Source organism: Schistocerca serialis, chromosome 4 (assembly GCF_023864345.2).
Source record: "Schistocerca serialis cubense isolate TAMUIC-IGC-003099 chromosome 4, iqSchSeri2.2, whole genome shotgun sequence".
NCBI classification, from domain to species: Eukaryota; Metazoa; Arthropoda; class Insecta; order Orthoptera; family Acrididae; genus Schistocerca; species Schistocerca serialis.
In genome coordinates this window covers 743,824,105-743,848,691 of record NC_064641.1, presented here as the reverse complement: position 1 = coordinate 743,848,691, position 24,587 = coordinate 743,824,105, and the positions used below count along the sequence as shown (strand labels likewise).

General features: G+C 42.9%; 1 protein-coding gene across 1 annotated transcript in view; it reads left to right on the top strand.

Moving 5' to 3' along the window:
• LOC126473271 (disintegrin and metalloproteinase domain-containing protein 22) overlaps positions 1-24,587 on the top strand; it is a 1,075,530-nt gene that overhangs the window by 692,493 nt on the left and 358,450 nt on the right. Inside the window, exon 5 of the mRNA XM_050100225.1 lies at positions 4,061-4,130. Coding sequence (XP_049956182.1) covers positions 4,061-4,130 — 70 coding nt within the window. The remainder of the gene's footprint in view (positions 1-4,060; positions 4,131-24,587) is intronic.

Below are 24,587 nucleotides of genomic sequence, written 5' to 3'. Positions count from 1 at the left end.
CCTGAAGTCCAGGAATACGGCATCAATCTGCTCGCCAGTGTCTACGGCACTGTGAATTTCTTGGGCAAATAGGGCGAGCTGAGTTTCACATGATCTCTGTTTGCGGAATCCATGTTGGTTATGATGAAGGAGATTTGTATTATCTAAGAACGTCATAATACGAGAACACAAAACATGTTCCATTATTCTACAACAGATTGACGTAAGCGAAATAGGCCTATAATTATTCGCATCTGATTTATGACCCTTCTTGAAAATGGGAACAACCTGCGCTTTCTTCCAGTCGCTAGGTACTTTACGTTCTTCCAGCGATCTACGATAAATTGCTGATAGAAAGGGGGCAAGTTCTTTAGCATAATCACTGTAGAATCTTAAGGGTATCTCGTCTGGTCCGGATGCTTTTCCGCTACTAAGTGATAGCAGTTGTTTTTCAATTCCGATATCGTTTATTTCAATATTTTCCATTTTGGCGTCCGTGCGACGGCTGAAGTCAGGGACCGTGTTACGATTTTCCGCAGTGAAACAGTTTCGGAACACTGAATTGAGTATTTCTGCCTTTCTTCGGTCGTCCTCTGTTTCGGTGCCATCGTGGTCAACGAGTGACTGAATAGGGGATTTAGATCCGCTTACCGATTTTACATATGACCAAAACTTTTTAGGGTTCTTGTTTAGATTGTTTGCCAATGTTTTATGTTCGAATTCGTTGAATGCTTCTCTCATTGCTCTCTTTACGCTCTTTTTCGCTTCGTTCAGCTTTTCCTTATCAGCTATGATTCGACTACTCTTAAACCTATGATGAAGCTTTCTTTGTTTCCGTAGTACCTTTCGTACATGATTGTTATACCACGGTGGATCTTTCCCCTCGCTTTGGACCTTAGTCGGTACGAACTTATCTAAGGCGTACTGGACGATGTTTCTGAATTTTTTCCATTTTTGTTCCACATCCTCTTCCTCAGAAATGAACGTTTGATGGTGGTCACTCAGATATTCTGCGATTTGTGCCCTATCACTCTTGTTAAGCAAATATATTTTCCTTCCTTTCTTGGCATTTCTTATTACACTTGTAGTCATTGATGCAACCACTGACTTATGATCACTGATACCCTCTTCTACATTCACGGAGTCGAAAAGTTCCGGTCTATTTGTTGCTATGAGGTCTAAAACGTTAGCTTCACGAGTTGGTTCTCTAACTATCTGCTCGAAGTAATTCTCGGACAAGGCAGTCAGGATAATGTCACAAGAGTCTCTGTCCCTGGCTCCAGTTCTGATTGTGTGACTATCCCATTCTATACCTGGTAGATTGAAGTCTCCCCCTATTACGATAGTATGATCACGAAACTTCTTCACGACGTTCTGCAGGTTCTCTCTGAGGCGCTCAACTACTACGGTTGCTGATGCAGGTGGTCTATAGAAGCATCCGACTATCATATCTGACCCACCTTTGATACTTAACTTAACCCAGATTATTTCACATTCGCATTCGCTAATAACTTCACTGGATATTATTGAATTCTTTACTGCTATAAATACTCCTCCACCATTGGCGTTTATCCTATCCTTGCGGTATATATTCCATTCTGTGTCTAGGATTTCGTTACTGTTCACTTCCGGTTTTAACCAACTTTCCGTTCCTAATACTATATGCGCACTATTTCCTTCAATAAGAGATACTAATTCAGGAACCTTGCCCTGGATACTCCTGCAGTTTACCAATATTACGTTAACTTTTCCTGTTTTTGGTCTCTGAGGACGGACGTTCTTTATCGTTCTTTATCAACGATGATAATGTCCTCTCTGGTAAGCCGTCAGGTATTTTATCGTTTCGCCCAGGGGGGGGGGGGGGGGGTCCCTCTAACCTAAAAAACCCCCGTGTGCACGCCACACGTACTCTGCTACCCTAGTAGCTGCTTCCGGTGTGTGATCATCAAGGACGGTAGTGCATCGTCTGCAACGTGCTCCCATGTTTAGCACAAGGTTGGTAAGGAGTTCTGGTAGGGCGATCCATTGCTCCACCAGCGCGGTTAACAACTGTTGGCTCATCGTTGGTGCATATGGCCCTGCTGCAGTATGCCTCCCCACCGCATCCTTCATGTGTTCGGTGCTGTTTAAGTCGGGGAATGGGCAAGCCAGACCATTCTGCAAATATCCTCTCGTTCCAAGAGCTCCTACACCTGTTCTGTTCGATGCCGTCGCGCATTCTAGCCCATAAAAATGAAGTGAGGAGCGAGTGCACCCTGGAAACAGGCACAAGAGGAAGAAGTACAGTATAATAATGTCGTGTGACGACGGCCTCCCGTCGGGTAGACCGTTCGCCTGGTGCAAGTCTTTCGATGTGACGCCACTTCGGCGACTTGCGCGTCGATGGGGATGAAATGATGATGATTAGGGTAACACAACACCCAGTACCTGAGCGGAGAAAATCTCCGACACAGCCGGGAATCGAACCCGGGCCCTTAGGATTGACATTCTGTCGCGCTGAGCACATTTTTTTTTCAGTGTCAGACTTACTACCTTTGCTGACATACGATTTTGTTGTACTACCGCATAAATAGTTTCTACAATGTCCAAATGTTGACAAATAGTGGCTAATTAGAAAATTAATTAAGTAAGGAAATGAATAAAACTGAAAATGTCCAAATGAAAGACATGAAGACATCGTGGATAGTACAAATACAAAAGAAACATGCTGCTGTAGCAATGAAATGGGGCGACACCTGCTCACGACCCGACGTTCGATAGAGCCAGAGAGCCATCTGTCGACTCGTTCTCCAGACGTTGGTGTAAGACTGGGTCGTCTTCTCGAAATTTAACTAAGGGTCCGTAAGTGTGATCGATGTCTATCTCGCCTTCTTCGTCTATCTCTCACCCGTCACACCCCATCTGGCTGGCGGGTCGGTAAATGTAAGTCGCAAGTAATTAGCAAAGTCTTGCCTATATTTCTTATGCTGTTGCAGCTTCGTGTGTCCATCCAGGAGGAAATGCCAAAAATCCATTTTGTCCTTTTCCGATTCGTTATAGACGTAGCCCACAACCATTCCCAGTACCCATGTCACTGCATTGGTTTTTTGGACCGGAAAATAAGATTCTTGGTGGAAAAGAAGTGTGTCTGGTGAAATTGTGTGAGGGGCGGAGCGTAACAGGAACGCCAATACCTGTTGTGCCAAATGCCACACAGGAGCCGTGCCACTACATGCTAAACGGTGTTCATCAGTGTCCTCTGTTGCGCAGCCTAAACATAGTGGAGTGTCTGCCAAATGAATCGCGTGCCACCGTTGATTCGTTGCGAACTTCCTATACCACTCAGCTACCGGGGACGGACAGAAGTACAGTGGTGCAATAAGGTTGACTGGTGGCTGTTCGAAGACTTGCAGGTCAGTACGCACGTGCAGCATTGTGCCGCCCAAAACCATATCACACGGACTACCAAAACGATTACGTTTGTCAGTGTTCCTTAGTTCATTACGCGTTGTCATCTCCCGTCATACAAGGATACATGCTGTATTGTCGAACATGATTGTTTTGGTGGCCCAGGTGTTACGGTGTAGTGAGGCATAATGTTACATGGGCGTACTGACCTTCAAATCGTTGAACACCGTGCACTCGCCAGGCATTGCACTCGTTCCTCCCATGTGCGTGTTTCCAGGGATGCATAAGGACCAAAGGTGGAACAACGCATTTGTGACTTGCTCAGTTTTTGAAGCTCTTTCTCTTGAGTAAGTCATCCACTTTTCCTGAAACTGTAATCATATGTTGGTCTGTACACGTAACTCACTTCTACCGATTCCCATCCCATTCCGACAATTACCTAGTGGTGCGTCGTTTTTTTTTTTTTTTTTGTTTTGTTTGTTTTTGTGCGTATTAACCCGCAGACAATTTTGAATCGCAATGTTGGATATGTTGGACGGATGTGTGGCTAGGATGTTCAGACATTCCATAGGGTTAGTGAGAAGTGTTGTTTACCGAGTCATCGACCTTCTTACATACATTTAATGCACTGCAAAGTTTGTAGTTGTTGCAAATTGTAAACCATTGTATTAACGCTGGCCCCGTGTTGTTGCAGGCAACTCCTTGCCCCCAACCTCATGCAGAAGCATTTCCTCGCCAACGGAGCAGAGCAGGTCTCTAAACAGGTAAGCTTCCCACATAAATTGTTTACCGATAACTTTTTATATCTGTAGCGCAACGGCTTTAAAATAAGGGTGTTACGAACGAACTAGTTTGAACAATCTGTATTATCCAACCATCTTTGGATAAAAACTCTATTTTCAGTTTTTGGGTTCAGTGTAATTATTGTGTAATTCTGATAAGGTTTTAGTCTAGTCATTGTTATAAATTACGATACTGACCCGCCAGGGTAGCCGAGAGCGCTAACTCGCTGCTTCTTGGACTCGGGTAGCCGCGCCGGCCCTGGATCCAATCCGCCCGGCGGTTTAACGACGCGGGCCGATGTGCCGGTCAGCCTGGGTGTGGTTCTTAGGCGGTTTTCCACATCCCGCTAGGTGAATACCGGGCTGTTCCCCATGTTACGCCTCAGTTACACGGCTCGCAGACATCTGAACACATTCGCACTATTCCATAGATTACACTCGACGCAGACAGTTGGGGTGTAATTCCATCTCGAGGGGTACGGTGTGGCGGCAGGAAGGGCCAAATCCGATTAACGATGGCTGGCCCTGCGTAACTGCGGGGCAAGGCTCAAGCGATAAATTGTTATAAATTACGATACTGACATCTGTCACATTTCTCAATTTCGGTTAGTAATCTTACTAAGGATCTTATACTGCGACTCAGCTGAAACTAGTCCACAGACAGCTTCTGATACTTTAGCAGTCAAGCACTATGTTTACTTATTATATAGTCATTTTTATCGCTAATTAATGCTATTTTCCATTTTGTCACTTTTTCATTTTATAAGGTATGCACCCCAACTGCCTTCGGCTGAAGCTTTCATCAGAACTACATTACAAAGACATCGTGCGCAGTATTTCGTCAGATTCCAGCGTACAACCGTACCATGGAATGGAGCGTCTTCAGACTATGATCCAACGATCTTGCTGCAGACGATGTTGACATATGGCAGTGGACAGCTCAACCAAGCCTGACAAACGCTCTGAGATGACTTATACGTAACAAGTCCATGATGCGGTTGTACATTGGAATCGAATGAGATATTCGTAATGTGTACCGACAGCCTTTTACTGTAAATCCAATGTGTTAAGGAACATTGTTGGTAAATATTCATTGAAGAGCCAAAGAAACTGCTAAACCTGCCTAATATCGCGCAGGGCCCCCGCGAGCACGCAGAAGTGCCGCAACACAACGTGGCATGGACTCGACTAATGTCTGGAGTAGCGCTGGAGGGACATGACAACATGAGTTCTGCAGCGCTGTCCATAAGTCCGTAAGAGTACGAGGAGATGGAGATCTCTTCTGAACAGCACGTTGCAAGCCATCCCAGATATGCTCAATAATATTCATGTCTGGGGAGTTTGGTGGCCAGCGGAAGTGTTTCAACTCAGAAGTGTGTTACTGGATCGTGTGGCGTGTGGTATGTCGCATTGTTCTGCTGGAATTGCCCAAGTCTGTCGGAATGCACAATGGACACGAATTGATGCAGGTGGTCAGTCAGAGCGCTTACCTACGTGTCACCTATCAGAGTGGTATCTAGACGTATCAGGGGTCCCATATCACTCCAACTGCACACCGCATACCATTACAGAGCCTCCAAAAACTTCTGCTAATTTGGTTAAGGAAGCCCCCCCCCCCCCCCTCCCATATGAGCACCAACAATTTGCCCACTCTCGAATTCACTTAGCCTCGACATAATGCACTCACAACTACCAGAACTCTGTTCCGAGCGCGACTGATTCTTGCAACGTACTGAGGACACCGCACAAATGCTGTTCTTGGTAAAATACAACAGCGCGATCTGCTGGATTGGCTAGCCTTTGCATTTATGGTCAACCGAGCATTACCCGTTGTATTTCCATATTTTTGGCCAACCCCTGTACGTCACTGCAGATATGCTCTCATCTGTCTACTAACTGTAGGTACACCGAACTCGACGAATTCATTGCATACTATATTGAAACTACTGCGTATCGTAAATACAACTTCTATATGCTTTAGACTGAAGTGACGGAAGTCATGGGATACCCCCTAATGAGTGTCGAACTTCCTTTCCCCCAGCGTAGTGCAGCACTCCGACGTTTCATGGATTCAACAAGTCGTCGGAAATCCCCTGAGAAAATATTGAGCCATGCTGCCTCTATAGCCGTCCAAAATTGTGGAAGTGTTGCCGCTGCAGGACTTCCTGCACGAACTGACCCCTCGATTAAGTCCCATAAAAGTTCTATGGGATTCACGTCGGGCGATGTGGGTGGCCAAATCATTCGATCCAACTGTTCAGAATGTTCTTCAAACCAATCGCGAACAGTTGCAACCCGGTCTCATCCATAAAAGTTCTACGTTGTTTGGGAGCATAAAGTCCATGCATGGCGCCGCGCGGGGTAGCCCCGCGGTCTTGGACGTATTGTCACGGTCCGCGCGGCTCCCCCGATGGAGGTTCGAGTCCTCCCTAGGGCATGGCTGTGTGTGTTGTCCTCAGCGTAAGTTAGGTTAAGTTAGATTAAGTAGTGCCTAAACTTAGGGACCGATGATCTTAGCAGTTTGGTCCCGTAAGACCTTACCACAAATTGCCACATTTTTCCATGCATGGCTGCAAATGGGCCCCAAGTAGCCGAACATAACCATTTCTAGTCAATTATCGGTTCCATGTACACAGCCCATACCATCATGGAGCTTTGTGCGGTCTGCGCCATACTCGAAGCCTACAATCAACTCTTACCAACTGAACTTTGAAGCCATCTGACCAGGCCACAGTTTTTCAGTCGTCTAGGGTCGAACCGATATGGTCACGAGCCGATGAGAGGCTCTGGAGGCGATGTGGTGCTGTTAACAAAGGCTCTCGCGTCGGCCGTCTGCTGCCGTAGCCCATTAACGCCAACTTTGGTCACAATATCCTAACGCACACGTTTGTCGTACGTCCCACATTGATTCCTGTGGTTATTTCAAACAATTTTTCTTCTCTGTTAGCACTGACAGCTCTACGCAAACGCTGCCCCTCTCGGTCGTTAAGTGAAGGGCGTCGGGCACTGCGTTGTCTGTTGTGACTTGGCAAGACAGCCAAGCCACTAGGAGGTGAAGCCGAAAGCCACGCGTTTAAGCTCACGCAGGCTGGCGTGAGGTCTGGAACAGGTAAAGTAATTGAGACTAGCAAGTAAAGTACGTAGCTTCTTGAATACTTAACTTTAATCCATAATTGGTGAACATCTGTCTGACGGTACATGCATCACAAGATAAATAGCAAATGATAATGGCGCCTTGCTAGGTCGTAGCAAATGACGTAGCTGAAGGCTATGCTAACTATCGTCTCGGCAAAGGAGAGCGTAATTTGTCAGTGAACCATCGCTAGCAAAGTCGGCTGAACAACTGGGCCGAGTGCTAGGACGTCTCTCTAGACCTGCCGTGTGGCGGCGCTCGGTCTGCAATCACTGACAGTGGCGACACGCGGGTCCGACGCATACTAACGGACCGCGGCCGATTTAAAGGCTACCACCTAGCAAGTGTGGTGTCTGGCGATGACACCACATTGTCCATGATGAGAGGTGATGCCTATAATTTGGTATTCTCAGCACGCTCCTGATACTGTGGATTTCTAAATATTGAGATCCCTTACGACTTCGGAAATGGAATGTTTTATGCGTCTAGCTGCAACTATGATTCCGCATTCAAAGTCTGTGCGGTCATAATCATGACGGAAACATTTTCACGTGAATCACCTGAGTACAAATGACAGCTGCACGAATGCACTGCAATTTTATGTCTACTGTACGCGATACTACCGCATATCGCTATCCTATGATTTTGTCACCTCACTGTAGAGACAGAAACGGCAGTGGGGGGACTACATAGCCAATGTATTGTAGAAAGGAGATAGATACATTTATTCCATTTCCTACCCGCGTCATCAGGGCAGGCTGTTGCAGAAATTTCACTTCTTCTGAGCCAAATCGCCACAAGCTATGAGTGGGCGTAAATGTTTCTGTTGACAATATTTGGGAGGTGATTTACCAGTTCCTCCATCTGCCTGATAGTCACGAGAAACTTGAAGCTGTAGAAATCTCAAACCCTAGAAAGCTGGCTATTGGGACATTCCCAGTTGCGAATGTTCGGGAGGTGATGCCAGTCCCGATATTTGCCTGATAACTAAGTACAGCAGCGGCAACTAAGGAGTCTTAACGGTTCTGGTATTTGGTGCTAGAGAAAAACGATGAAGATTAGATGAATGGATCGAATAACTAATAGAGAGGTACTGAAGTGAGTCAGGAAGAAAAGAAATTTGTAGTACAACTTGTTTTAAATAAAGGTTCACCTGATAGGATACATCTGATGTATCCAGAGACAGCTAATTTGGTAATTCAGAGTAGAGTGAGGAGTAAAAAAATGGCTCTGAGCACTATGGGACTTAACTTCTAAGGTCATCAGTCCCCTAGAACTTAGAACTACTTAAACCTAACTAACCTAAGGACATCACACACATCCATGCCCGAGGCAGGATTCGAACCTGCGACCGTAGCGGTCACGCAGTTCCAAACTGAAGTGCTTAGAACCGCACGGCCACACCGGCCGGCAGAGTGAGGAGTAAAAATTGTAGAGAGTGCCAAGGCTCGAATGCCGCAAGCAGCGTCGAGTGGATGTGGAATGCAGTACTTATGCAAAGACGAAGAGAGTAGCACAGGGTAGACCAGTGTGGAGAGCTGCATCAAATCAATCTTCGAATTAAAGACCACAACAGCAACAGAACCGAGAGTAACCTCCTAAGAACATATATCGAAACCGAAGAAATGTAACCTTCCGCGGAACATTCATCTCCTCGACGTTTACTGCCATTGACAGATGAGATGGGCTGCGAGATATTAATGGAGCTGCGACTTATTAAAATTAAACCTGAGTCCCTCTGTATGAAGGTTCCTGACTCCCTTCTCTCGGCTGACTGGTTAATTACACTGTCCCGGAAACTTGGAACATAAACGAACATACTTCTCTAGTGATATCTCAATTTCTGATTAAGGAGTCTAGTGAAATAAGAATGTTAGAAAACTTGTTTCAGTTTAAGCTATACTTAATATCTGGCGTTATTAATTTAGATCTCTAGGTTCATTACATCTGCTAGCGTCAGTAAATACCAGCAGATTATTAAGGTGTTAATCGTCTTAATGGATAAAGTGATGCCACAACAATTTGAATAACATTGTGGGATAGGTTGCGGCCGACTACAACTACATCTAAATCTACATCTATATAGATAGTCCGCAAGACACCGTACGGTGCGTGGCGGAGGACACCCTGGACCACTACTAGTCATTTCGTTTCGTGTTCTACTCTCAAATAGAGCCAGGGAAAAACAACTTTCTATACGCTCCCGTGTGAGCCCTAATTTCTCGTATCTTATTTCCGCGGTCGTTATGCGCAGTGTATGTCGGTGGCAGTAGAATCGTTCGGAAGTCAGCTTCAAATGCCGGTTCTCTAAATATTCTCAATAGCTTTTCTCGAAAAGAACGCCGCCGTCCCTCCAGAGATTCCCATTTGAGTTCCCCAAGCACCTCCGTAACAATTACGTGTTGTTAGAACCTGCCTGTAACAAACCTAGCAGCCCGCCTCTGTATTGATTCGATGTCTTCCTTCAGTCCGACCTGGCACGGGTTCCAAACATCGAGCAGTACTCAAGAATAGGTCCCACTAGCCTCTTACATGCGGTCTCCTTTACAGGTGAACCACTCTTCGTCTACTCTACCATATTTCTCACATGTTCGTTCCCTTTCATATCGCTTTGCAAAGTTACGCCTAGATATTCAAACGACTTGACTGTGTCAAGCAGGACTCTACTAATACTGTAACAATTACAAGTCTGCTCTTCCTATTCATACGCATTAACTCATATTAAACGTGTCCCATTCCATTCTCATACACTGTCTTTCATTTCCTTCGAGTCATATCACTATAGTCTGGGTTCTGTACAACTTGTGGGTAACGTTCCGCACCCTGTATTTTATTCCTGTTGGTTTCAGAGTTCCATTTATTACATTCTATCACAACGTTTGTCTCACGCCAAGCCCCTAGCACTGCTAATTAAAAATATACGTTTCCTTTGTGAGCAATTACCTGCCACGATATGAGTTGTCTGTGGCATTGTGGGTTTGAATTGCTGTTGCCGTATTGTGCTAGGGTATGCAGATTTCTTGACCTTTAGAATCCAGCGGACCGAGGTCCGCCTTATAATCCACTAGTGCGACTGTCACAACCTATAATTTCACTTTCCCGAGCTGCGACATGGTCGTGAATTGAACAGTGACTAGAATATAGAATAAATTGCCTTACTTCACGTCTATGGTCACAAATTGTTTTGTCATCAGACTACCAGTTTCGGTCTATAATGACCATCTTCAGATCTGTTTTATAAAAACACGTCCTAAGTTTGTTTCGAACTGTAGTGCTGCTGACAAGATGTTTCTTGGTTATATATAGATAGTGCTGCTGACAAGATGTCTCTTGCTTTTATATGAGGGTGTGAATTTTAAATTGACAAACCAGAATATCTCCAAAAACAAGTTTCAGACGAAAAAATGTGTAGAATCCAAAGTTGATTATTTTCGAGGGGGACATTTGCTGGTGCTAAAATTAGCCCGCCACCCCAGCCCCCAGGGAGTGGAGCGGGAGGCAACATTAAAATTTCAAATGGGAACCCCCATTTTTTTATGCAGAATCAGATTCTACAAAGAAAACTACGTAAATTTTGTCTTAAACATTTGTTTTGATTCTTGGTAATTGGCACTTGTGTTTACTTCCATAGACTGGCAGACACAATAACATTTCTGAACACTGGGTAATCATACCAGTCGTTGGCCTTTGCAACTAGAATTGCAGCAGATATATTATTTATAATAAAAAAACATCGACTTTTGAGGTAATACTTCTATTAAATGTATAAGAAAGGCTCAGAATCTGTTAGAAAAGAAGGTGGAAAAAAAGATTTTGGAAGGAGGTGAACGCGGACCTGACACATTTGTTTCCACAGCTCACAGACCTATCAATTGCGGTACAGTTTCGGTAGAGCTAACGGGTGTTCATATATAATATACGCTGTCAAATTGTACCGAAAAGATGCGCTTTTAATAGCTCATCATTGTGTCGTAGCGTTGAAACTGTATTCTTTCGTCGTAGGTAAGGTATAACACTGAAAATATCGATATCTAGTTTCCTGGCATTTTATTATAAAAAATCGTAGATAAAACAAATCGTCTTCGAGAGATGGTCAATTTTTTGATGAATTGAAACAGCTTATATTTGTAGCACGTACTCCAGGAGAAATACGACGTTTAACTCCATGAAATATGGCGGCAGATATGTTCTACTTGTGATGTAAAACAACATTCCTCAGCGCGAGGCAAAACTCTAACACGCCTGATCTTTTATTTCACACTCCTTGGTGTAGTAAAAAGTGGGATTCCACGCTGTGACGTCACGAGCTCCTAGCCAAGGTAAGTCGTGCGCGTCGTATGTCCTATTGAAGCTCCCATCAGCTAAGGCTGCCTTGTGTCCAGCCTTTTTACGGCCGTGTGCGCCTAAATAAATACAAGTCTGGCTTGCCCGACTTTTGTTAGGCGTTTTAGCGAAGAAGTGGAGAACACACAACTAAGGGCCGTCCCAAGCTAATGACATAAGCATGAAGAATAACTAGAAGTAAGAATAAGAAAATACTAGTATCGCCTGTGGTCGAACTTTGACCAATTGCGTCAATGGTCCTGATCTGTGGTGACAAATGTCATATATCTTAATACGTCTGAAATTTTAGCCGCGGAACTGATCGGTGGCAAATGCTGGTAGCTACGTGGATTCTTCAAAAATTCTTTGATTTCTCCCTAATTGTTAGATCATTCGAAGGGAGTCTTTAATACACTGAGTTGAAAAATAAATTTTGTGTCAATGGTGGCAAATTGACTTTACCCTTATGACAACACAATGTGAATGCCGTCGTATCGCGTGAAGTCACCTCGGACGCGAAATGATTTGCATTACAATATCTGCACTGTAAATTCATCAATTACAGTTCTCAGAATTATTTGTAATTATGTTCAGTGCACATTTAAATGTATCTTTCAAAATGACAATAGAATTATCGTTATCAGTATCTGCATTATGCCTATTACTTTCTCTACGCAAAAATTGCTTCTCTCTCTAGTTCTCCGTCTTTCAGTCCGGCCCGTTAATGTTCTTCTTCGAGACAGCCTAAAACAGATATAGTTTCCTTATAATACGAGATGTTGTAGATATTCAAAATGAAGATACTGAAAATTGGGAACACTCTAAATTTTGTGGTGACGGTGGCAAACAAACACAGTGTTCCGTTTACTCTTAGACCAAAGTAAGTGAAGAAACGAACCCTAATAAACAACATTTGTTTTCCCCGACGACTTCTTTACTACGTTTCATTTTCCACTGTTGTCAACATCAGTGACATAGCAGTTGCGACATTGTAGCTGTCCGGTATGCGTGTGTTACCGCAAATGAATTATCTGCAACATTTACACATGAATGTCCCTAGAATACAACTTCACGAAAATTCGTTACTTTCGTGTATATAGCCTTAGCACCTGATCGTTGCACGTGGTAAAAGTAGGTAGCTATTTCAGAGACGAAGGAACACTTTTCACATTGTTTTTTACCTCTCCTAATGGCTGTGTATACAAATGATTTTTTTCTTTTTCGCACATCTACGGCAAAGTTCCTTTGGAATTCTGTAAGTTTCATTAGCCTCCTTCTATAATTCATTTTAAAAATCGGTACTTCAATTTTAGATGCTCACGTATTAATATTTTGATCTTTAAATAAAATAGATGCATTATCATTATAAATGTCCACAATGCTATTACTTTCCCTACATAAAAATTGTGTCTGTCTAGCTCTGCGTCTTTCACTCTGACACGTTAGCATTCTCTTTCTAGGCATACCCTAAAACAAATATAGTTTCCGCATAATTAGGGAAGTCGAAAGTCGAAGTTATTGAAAATGAAGAGATTTAAAATTAGAAACTAATTTCAAATTTTCTGGTAATGGTAGCAAATTACCACAGAGTTACTCTTACCGAAAAGTAAGTCAAATCACGACGCCAATATACAAGATTATTTACAGACTTCGTTACTGCGATAGGTTGATTTTCAGTGCTGACAACATCATCGACCCAGCAGTTGTCGCATTGTAGCTGCACGGTGTGCACGTTTTATTGCAAATGAACCATGTAAACATGAAAGCTCCTAGAATACGATTTCACGAAATGTTGTTGCTTTCGTGTGTCAGTTATACCATAGCACTTGATCGGTGCGCAGGGTAGAGGTTGGCTGCTCTTCAATTGTCGATGTTCAGATATTGGAGATTTTAATGCGTGATAGAGAATGAAACATCAGTGTTACGAATGCGAAAGCCTCTACTTCCTTTTACCACTCTTAACGGCTACACACACACACATATTATTTTCTACACACATACATATTATTTTTTGTTTGTGCACACTTATGGGAAAGTACCTTTCGAATTATGTAAGGATCATTGGCCTCCTTAGACAATTAATATTAAGAATCGGTACTTCAATTTTCGTTCTCACATATTAATGTTATGATACCATAAGGACTATAATGCTAATATTGAAAGAATATTATCTTTCATAAATGCCCACTAGACAAAGCAACGTGAATGGTCACAATCACAAAGATGATGATACGTAATGTCAAGAGTTCCACGAAACGATTTCTAAGGAAAATAACCTTCTTGGTAAAGTGAGTTCAAAACATAAATATTAATACTTAACTTTAGTTTATTTCGATGTAAAATTGTCTCTGGAAGAAGACTGAGCAATTTAGAACACTGATCATTTAGCTGTTATCATAATTGCCAAATTCTAACACTTAATGTTGTCCCAAAAACTAATACACTATTAATAAACGATTGATCGTACCCAACTGACTATTTCTTATTAAAATAGATAGTTCGGCTTTTAGGTTAAAACGTCCAGTTAAATGTAACGCTGAGTCCTTGAGAATAGCCTCCCGCTACGATTCTTTAGTTCTGCTCGAGAAAATCTGTCTAAAGGTAATGAAACGGGCCTGATTTCAACGAGGTACGTCACAATATTTTATAAATTATAGTTGTGAAACTGGACGTGCTGTAAATTCTCGTGAGTAAATGAAACTTTTTTCCATATTATGGTGATATTCTGTTTTTTGTGTTTGATCTGAATGCCAGTAAATCTACAGTGGCTCCCTGCTGCGCTGGACGCCTGACGTTCATAGGCACTCACCCACGAGAAAAGGGCAATCTCGTGAACAAAAAAAAAAAAGACAAAAATGGGTCCTCGACCGCATTCAGCAGATAAGCTAACCGCCCTGTATGATACATCCGATCGCTACATTCTGGGTAACGGCGATGGCTTCGGCGCGCTTGTTCCGCAGGGAAAACTCGCCGCAGAGCAGTTGTCGTAAAAACAACTCACCCCGATCCGTGGCCGATACCTAAGCCGAGAGATAACTTAATCACACCCACCGGTCGCTCGCAGCAGTGGCCCGCACCGGCAAAACAAATGCAATGACACGGCACTACACAATGAGACGGCGTATCAGCCATCTAGCAATTTTTGTGGGAGCTTTGCGAGGCCTTCCTACAAAGTAATAGGGATGAGAAGGCCACGCATATACCTGAGGAGCTCTGAGGGCTTTTGCCTCTTTACACCAGCACAAAACTGGCCTCGGCATGAACATTGGCCAGTCGGTATCTGCCGAGGCAGGGTGAACAGTCAGCGAACATTTTGCCCAAAACTAACTCAGCTATGTCATGTAGTCCCGTATCCAGAACCATACTACCTACCGAATCTGCTCTCTGGAGACAGCTGTTCATTATCATCATTTTTATAAACTGAACTCTTCCACATGATGCGAAGCTCAAACTTGTACTTCCATCTTCTCTTTGACCTGTCTACAATGCAGAAACTTTTAGTTTTATACCTGTTGGGCGACTGTATCAAAAGTCCCGTCTCACAAAATCAGTAATCCCGAAACTCAGATTCCTTAAAGAAACGAGTTCCCATGTGCAAAACAGTTTCAAACGTCTAATTACAAATGATTTAATGTGTTACATATTTAACGTTAAACAAGTAAAATCTGTATAGTTGAAGATGCAAACCCCTAATTACGTTGATTTTCTTACCATCGGATTATTCATCCATAGAGTAATGAAAAAGTCAGAACGAGTGTAGTCTGAGGTATTCGCGCTCCGCTTTCAGATAAGCCAGTTGCTCAGGCATCTGAATTTTTATAACGTCATATCTCCTGAACTGTGGCATACAGTGATGCTCACACTGGACTCGCATTCGGGAAGACGACGGTTCAATCCCGCGTCCGGCCATCCTGATTAAGGTTTTCCGTGATTTCCCTAAATCGCTCCAGGCAAATTCCAGGATGGTTCCTTTGAAAGGGCACGGCCGATTTTCTTCCCCGTCCTTCCCTAATCCGATGAGACCGATGACCTCACTGTTTGGTCTCTTCTCCCAAAGAACCCCAACCATACAGTGATACTCCTATAATTTTCCAGGTACATTCAGTGGTATATGTGGGTTGTTGTTGTTGTTGTTGTTGTTGTTGTTGTCTTTAGTCCTGAGACTGGTTTGATGCAGCTCTCCATGCTACTCTATCCTGTGCAAGCTTTTTCATCTCCCAGTACTTACTGCAACCTTTTTTTTTTTGGTCATCAGTCTACTGACTGGTTTGATGCGGCCCGCCACGAATTCCTTTCCTGTGCTAACCTCTTCATCTCAGAGTAGCACTAGCAACCTACGTCCTCAATTATTTGCTTGACGTATTCCAATCTCTGTCTTCCTCTACAGTTTTTGCCCTCTACAGCTCCCTCTAGTACTATGGAAGTCATTCCCTCATGTCTTAGCAGATGTCCTATCATAATGTCCCTTCTCCTTATCAGTGTTTTTCACATATTCCTTTCCTCTCCGACTCTGCATAGAGCCTTCTCATTCCTTACCTTATCAGTCCACCTAATTTTCAACATTCGTCTATAGCACCACATCTCAAATGCTTCGATTCTCTTCTGTTCCGGTTTTCCCACAGTCCATGTTTCACTACCATACAATGCTGTACTCCAGACGTACATCCTCAGAAATTTCTTCCTCAAATTAAGGCCGGTATTTGATATTAGTAGACTTCTCTTGGCCAGAAACGCCTTCTTTGCCATAGCGAGTCTGCTTTTGATGTCCTCCTTGCTCCGTCCGTCATTGGTTATTTTACTGCCTAGGTAGCAGAATTCCTTAACTTCATTGACTTCGTGACCATCAATCCTGATGTTAAGTTTCTCGCTGTTCTCATTTCTACTACTTCTCATTACCTTCGTCTTTCTCCGATTTACTCTCAAACCATACTGTGTACTCATTAGACTGTTCATTCCGTTCAGCAGATCATTTAATTCTTCTTCACTTTCACTCAGGATAGCAATGTCATCAGCGAACCGTATCATTGATATCCTTTCACCTTGTATTTTAATTCCACTCCTGAACCTTTCTTTTATTTCCATCATTGCTTCCTCGATGTACAGATTGAAGAGTAGGGGCGAAAGGCTACAGTCTTGTCTTACACCCTTCTTAATACGAGCACTTCGTTCTTGATCGTCCACTCTTATTATTCCCTCTTGGTTGTTGTACATATTGTATATGACCCGTCTCTCCCTATATCTTACCCCTACTTTTTTCAGAATCTCGAACAGCTTGCACCATTTTATATTGTCGAACGCTTTATCCAGGTCGACAAATCCTATGAAAGTGTCTTGATTTTTCTTTAGCCTTGCTTCCATTATTAGCCGTAACGTCAGAATTGCCTCTCTCGTCCCTTTACTTTTCCTAAAGCCAAACTGATCGTCACCTAGCGCATTCTCAATTTTCTTTTCCATTCTTTTGTATATTATTCTTGTAAGCAGCTTCGATGCATGAGCTGTTAAGCTGATTGTGCGATAATTCTCGCACTTGTCAGCTCTTGCCGTCTTCGGAATTGTGTGGATGATGCTTTTCCGACAGTCAGATGGTATGTCGCCAGACTCATATATTCTACACACCAACGTGAATAGTCGTTTTGTTGGCACTTCCCCCAATGATTTTAGAAATTCTGATGGAATGTTATCTATCCCTTCTGCCTTATTTGACCGTAAGTCCTCCAAAGCTCTTTTAAATTCGGATTCTAATACTGGATCCCCTATCTCTTCCAAATCGACTCCTGTTTCTTCTTCTATCACATCAGACAAATCTTCACCCTCATAGAGGCTTTCAATGTATTCTTTCCACCTATCTGCTCTCTCCTCTGCATTTAACAGTGGAATTCCCGTTGCACTCTTAATGTTACCACCGTTGCCTTTAATGTCACCAAAGGTTGTTTTGACTTTCCTGTATGCTGAGTCTGTCCTTCCGACAATCATATCTTTTTCGATGTCTTGACATTTTTCCTGCAGCCATTTCGTCTTAGCTTCCCTGCACTTCCTATTCATTTCATTCCTCAGCGACTTGTATTTCTGTATTCCTGATTTTCCCGGAACATATTTGTACTTCCTCCTTTCATCAATCAACTGAAGTATTTCTTCTGTTACCCATGGTTTCTTCGCAGCTACCTTCTTTGTACCTATGTTTTCCTTCCCAACTTCTGTGATGGCCCTTTTTAGAGATGTCCATTCCTCTTCAACTGTACTGCCTACTGCGCTATTCCTTATTGCTGTATCTATAGCGTTAGAGAACTTCAAACGTCTCTCGTCATTCCTTAGTATTTCCGTATCGCACTTCTTTGCGTATTGATTCTTCCTGACTAATATCTTGAACTTCAGCCTACTCTTCATCACTAATATATTGTGATCTGAGTCTATATCTGCTCCTGGGTACGCCTTACAGTCCAGTATCTGATTTCGGAATCTCTGTCTGACCATGATGTAGTCTAATTGAAATCTTCCCGTATCTCCCGGCCTTTTCCAAGTATACCTCCTCCTCTTGTGATTCTTGAGCAGGGTATTCGCTATTACTAGCTGAAACTTGTTACAGAACTCAATTAGCCTTTCTCCTCTTTCATTCCTTGTCCCAAGCCCATATTCTTCTGTAACCTCTTCTTCTACTCCTTCCCCTACAACTGCATTCCAGTCGCCCATGACTATTAGATTTTCGTCCCCCTTTACATACTGCATTACCCTTTCAATATCCTCATACACTTTCTCTATCTGTTCATCTTCAGCTTGCGACGTCGGCATGTATACCTGAACTATCGTTGTCGATGTTGGTCTGCTGTCGATTCTGATTAGAACAACCCGGTCACTGAACTGTTCACAGTAACACACCCTCTGCCCTACCCATAACGAATCCTACACCTGTTATACCATTTTCAGCTGCTGTTGAGATTATCCGATACTCATCTGACCAGAAATCCTTGTCTTCCTTCCACTTCACTTCACTGACCCCTACTATATCTAGATTGAGCCTTTGTATTTCCCTTTTCAGATTTTCTAGTTTCCCTACCACGTTCAAGCTTCTGACATTCAACGCCCCGACTCGTAGAACGTTATCCTTTCGTTGATTATTCAATCTTTTTCTCATGGTAACCTCCCCCTTGGCAGTCCCCTCCCGGAGATCCGAATGGGGGACTATTCCGGAATCTTTTTCCAATGGAGATATCATCATGACACTTCTTCAACCTACATCCTTCTCAATCTGCTTAGTGTATTCATCTCTTGGTCTCCCTCTACGATTTTTACTCTCCACGCTGCCCTCCAATGCTAAATTTGTGAGCCCTTGATGCCCAAGAACATGTCCTACCAAAGCGGCCCTTCTTCTTGTGCCACAAACTCCTCTTCTCCCCAATTCTATTCAATACTTCCTCATTAGTTATGTGATCTACCCATCTAATCTTCAGCATTCTTCTGTAGCACCACATTTCCAAAGCTTCTATTCTCTTTTTATCCAAACTATTTATCGTCCATGTTTCATTTCCATACATTGCTACACTCCATACAAATACTTTCAGAAACGACTTCCTGACACTTAAATCTATACTCGATGTTAACAAATTTCTCTTCTTCAGAAACGCTTTCCTTGCCATTGCCAGTCTACATTTTATATCCTCTCTACTTCGACCATCATCAGTTATTTTGCTCCCCAAATAGCAAAACTCCTTTACTACTTTAAGTGTCTCATTTCCTAATCTAATTCCCTCACCATCACCCGAATTAATTCGTCTACATTCCATTATCCTCGTTTTGCTTTTGTTGTTGTTCATCTTATATCCTCCTTTCAAGACACTATCCATTCCGTTCAACCGCTCTTCCAAGTCCTTTGCTGTCTCTGACAGAATTACAATGTCATCGGCGAACCTCAAGGTTTCTTCTCCATGGATTTTAATACCTCCTCCGAATTTTTCTTTTGTTTCCTTTACTGCTTGCTCAATATACAGATTGAATAACATCGGGGAGAGGCTACAACCCTGTCTCACTCCCTTCCCAACCACTGCTTCCCTTTCATGTCCCTCGACTCTTATAACTGCCATCTGGTTTCTGTACAAATTATAATTAGCCTTTCGCTCCCTGTATTTTACCGCTGCCACCTTTAGAATTGTGTGGGTATTGTCTGCAGAATGTGTTGCAGATAGTAGTAACTCCGTCCGAACAAACCTCGGAAGGCCCATCGATACCGACCGATCGAGTGTCATCCTTGGTTGATAGGCGTCATGGGATGCGAATATGGAGCGGCACTCCGAAGGGTCACCCCATCCAAGTGTTAGCCAAGCGCGACAGCGATTATATTCCGTGATCTGACGGAACCGCTGTTACCACTACGGCAAGGCCGTTAGCCGCAGTTAGTACTTAAGAAGTAATACATCCTTCATCTACATATATACTCCGCTAGCCATCAAGCGGTGTGTGGCGGAGGGCACAATTCGCGCCAAAATCATATTTCAGCGTCTCTGCTCCACTCGCGGATGGCGCGACGGAAGAACGACTCTCTGAACGCCTGAGTACGAGCTCTAATTTCCCTTGCCTTTGAATGGTGATCATTGTGCGATTTGAAAGTTGGTGGTAATAATATATGCTCTACATCCTCGGCGAAGATGGGATATCGGAATTTAGTGAGCAGCCCCTTCCGTTTAGCGCGTCGTCTATCTACAAGTATGCCCAACTTCAAACTTTCTATGAGATTTGTAACGCTCTCGCGATGGCAAAATGTACCAGTCACGAATCTTGCCGCTCTTATTTGGACCTCTTCAGTCTCTTGAATCAGACCCAACTGGTAAGGGTCCCATACAGTACTCTAAGACTGGACGAACTAACGTATTGTAAGCAATTTCCTTTGTTGAAGACTGCAACGCTTCAAGATTCTACCATTAAACCGCAATCTAGAGTTCTCCTTGCCCGTTACTTGTGTATTCTGATTATTCCATTTGAGATCGTTTCGAATAGTCACACCCAGATACTTGGCGGATGTTACCGGTTCCAAAGGTTGAGCATTTATTTTGTACTCGTACATTAATGGGGATTTTCGCCTTAATACATCATGTCTGATACTGAAGTTTTGCGGCATTGTAGTAAGCAATAAATAGGCCTGAACAGTGTTAGGCAATATCAATGGCAAAATGACGGCAGCACAGATTAGCAACAGTTCACAATAATTTGTTTACTGAAATCCTAGGAACACCTAACTTTAGTAACAGGATGGTGGATGGAAACAGTACGATGTTCACTTTTTCTGATCTCTCTTTAACTCATATCTAGTTCTGAATCCAGAGAACGATTAATACGATCACACCCAGTTTGGGTCTTTTCCTGGCGGGGCTGTACCCATGATCCTGGTGTTGTTTTGAGGCACTGTTGATACTGTATTGAGTGGAGCCGTGCGTCGGTTTGTGCCCGAGTTTGCAGACGGATGTCCACTTAGAAGCTACCTGTGTGACGTAAGGCGGAAACATAAAATAGTTCCTTACCTCATGCGCCCTCTGTTGGAGGCTAACCTTAACTCAGTTGCACCTAACCACTAGGCAGCCCGCCACTTTTCTATGTACGGCTGTGTTCCGTAACTTCTGGTTAACACATCACTTAAAAAAAATGTTTTCAACCGATTTTTGAGTATTGTTCAGTATTGTTGGCCCTAATCTTACCAGATGAAGTAAATACACACATAAATAAATCAAACTTGGAAATCACTAATCACGAACGCACCTATACACATTCGTATTATTTCTGTACCAGGAGAATAACTTTATGGATCACTGAGGATAATGAATTTCCAACTCTAAATATGCAATACTTTTAAACATCACACGCAGAAACACTTTAAACATCACACGCGGAATCGTCTCTCATACCTATGACGGTTGCCGTCCGACTGATCGATCTCCCGAGTTACAAGCATATCCAGAAACTGTTTAAATATTCAGACCTTTCGGTCACTTAGCTTCAAAGGCCGTATACGGGAATCTTCATTGGTCGTCCATTTCCCTCGCTGGTAGTACTGTTCTGGAAACTTCTGCCTCACGCCGGGGACTCTCGTAATATTGCTAATGGTGCTGTAGGAATACCCGAAGCCAACAGTAAGTCAAAGGTAAGTCTCTAATCCCTAAAAGAGCCTAGTAGACACGGACCACAACACTCAGAATTAATTGTGTATCTCCCCTACGGCACACTTAACGCAGACCAAAAAGCTCCAACGCAAAGGGAGCTCATCGAACTTACTGGGCTAAGGAAAAGCCACTCTGAACGCCGTTTCTTGCGTAGCTTAGGCCCATGATTTATGACAGGCTTGGTGGTCTATCTGGTGAAATTCATCAAGAAATAATTAAATATCGCAGTTGAAATATGAATCAGATAACTTTTCCGAAACCCTTGTCCCAGTACGGCTAGATAGGCTCCCGAAATACAAAAATTAAAACTATTACGTTTTGCCCAGATCTTATTTTTCAAAGACACCTTCAAAGTAGTCCCCTTTGGAGTGAATGTATTCCAGCGTTTCTGTCACTTTTGAAATGCATCCTGGAAGCCCTTCACTGTAAAGGAGCAGGTACCTTGTGCGATTTCACTTGAATCTTCTCCACTGTATCAGATCTTCATCCCTTCAGCTTCGTTTTCATCTAGGGGAAAGAAGTTACACCGACCTAAGTCAGTTCAGTATGCCGTTTGGAAAACGACCCCCATCTTGCTTTTTGAAAAGTTTCTGAGTAAATCAGACCGTATGCGGTCGTGAATTGTCATAGTGAAGTACCCAGGAGATCGCACGGCACTTCTGTGAACGTTTTTTTCTCTTATCTCCCCCCCCCCCCCCCGCCCCCTCAAACGTCCTAGAACATAAAGACAGACTGAAAAATTACGTCAGTATCAGGAAAAAGGAACAAGGAATTAATTTTACTCTCGATTTGTATTTTTTGCCCGAGGTGATAAAAACTCTATATTTCGTAGATTTGTGCTTATTTTTACCGTTATAGTTAAAATCCGACTTTTTTCACCAATGCCGACCCTTGAAAGGATGGTTTAACAGCAGTTATTTAAGATCGCTGCAGACTTCCACGCGATTTTACTTCTAATTGTCTTGAAGTAGACATGACACATATTTCGCCATAATCCATGTTTAATTCTTCCGACAAATTCGTGCACATATATCATAGCTTACTCCCAAAGTGTTGCAGTTATCTTGGATGGTCTGTCTACGGTCTACTTTCCGATTGTTTTCTGGCGTGATGTCAGTTGATGCATAATCGGAAGGTTTTCATCATCAGTCGATATGAAACGTTTAAACCAGTCGTGAGTGCGTGAGACTTAAAGTATTGCCTCCAAGTATTGCTCATCTACAGCGGTTTTTCCAAGTTTAAAAAAAATTTTACAGGCATAGTAGTCTTACGAGTTCAACATCGCAAAATCGCAAACTCACTGAAACACGACATTGCTAACACGCTCACCAACAACCAATAGTGCGCCTGAGCTCGCAGCAACTTGCCACACGAATTCAAGACGGATAAGTGAGGAGACACCTAGCGATATTTCGATGGACTCTTAACCACTCACCCGCAAAATTCAACTTTCGGAACATTTGAACTCTTCCTCGTATGTTGCAATTTTGCCAGGTTCATGGATTTGCATAAAGAAACATGTTTTGTACAGAGACTTATTACAGCTGTTGTACCACAGGATTCGATACTAGCTCCATTACTATTAACTTTATAAGTAAATTACCCCTCAATTTTATTGACAAATCAAAACTAATTCTGCATCTTGAAGGAGGAAATGTATTCAATTAGACACGTTTCACATAGTGGTAAATCACTGACGTCGTTTACTGAACATGACAATAGCTATACAACGAAAACTTTTAATAGCACCGTCATTCCCAATCAGACTGCGTGATAAATTATAATTAGTATTTCATAGATTTTGCACTTGCCCACAACACTCACGTGCATGTTTTCCGCTGAACATGCCCGAGGCGTTTCAGTCGGGTCTTAGACATTTCGCTAGAATAAAGATACATTTACAATTTGAAAAACGTGTCTTTGCGGTGGACGTGTTACTTGTTAATTTTTGTAGACTGCGCATAGCTTCCCATTGTGTGAGCCTGTGAGCCCCTGACACAGGCTGCGTTAGGTGCACGCTTGAGTCTCAGGAGGTGCGCTAACTGTGGCCTTCATTTATTTCGAGCGTCAACTTCGCTTCCCAATTTCTCGGGATGCAATTGATTTACTGCGATGCAACAGACGCCACTATTTTTGCGATTTTTCATGCTATTGATTGTATATAAAATAATAGTGGGTGTCCATTTAAAAATACACAAGTTTGTGTTGAAAATAGTATTCGTTTACGTTTTAAAATTTCGCGTACTATTTGGTTTCCTAAGCCCCTGCCGTACGTTCATGCTGGTGGAAGCCGTTTTTGAATATCTATTGTTGTTCGAGAGATATTTGAGGTGGCAGAGTTAGGTGAGACACCATGTATATTACTTTTGTATTTGTGTTAACCTTTACGATAAATACTGCCTTTTGTATGTTATAACGACCTAACTGTAACTTGCCTACAAGTGGATCATAAATTCAGGAACAAAATAATTTACACCTTTTTCAATATCTTTTCAGGACTTTTTTAGAATCATTAGACTTCTGACTGGTTTGATGCGGCCCGCCACGAATTCCTCTCCTGTGCCAAACTCTTCATCTCAGGGTACCATTTGTAACTTACGTCCTCAATTATTTGCTGGGTGTGCTTCAATATCTGTTTTCCTCTTCCTCTAGTTCCATGGAAGTTATTCCCTGATGTCTTAACAGATGCAGCACCACATGCCAAATGCTTCGAATCTCTTCTGTTGCGGTTTTCGCATTATCCATGTTTTATTACCATACAGCACTGTGCTTCAAACGTATACTCTCAGAAATTGAGGCTAGTAGGTTTCTCTTAGCCAGGAATGCCCTTTTTCCCAGTGC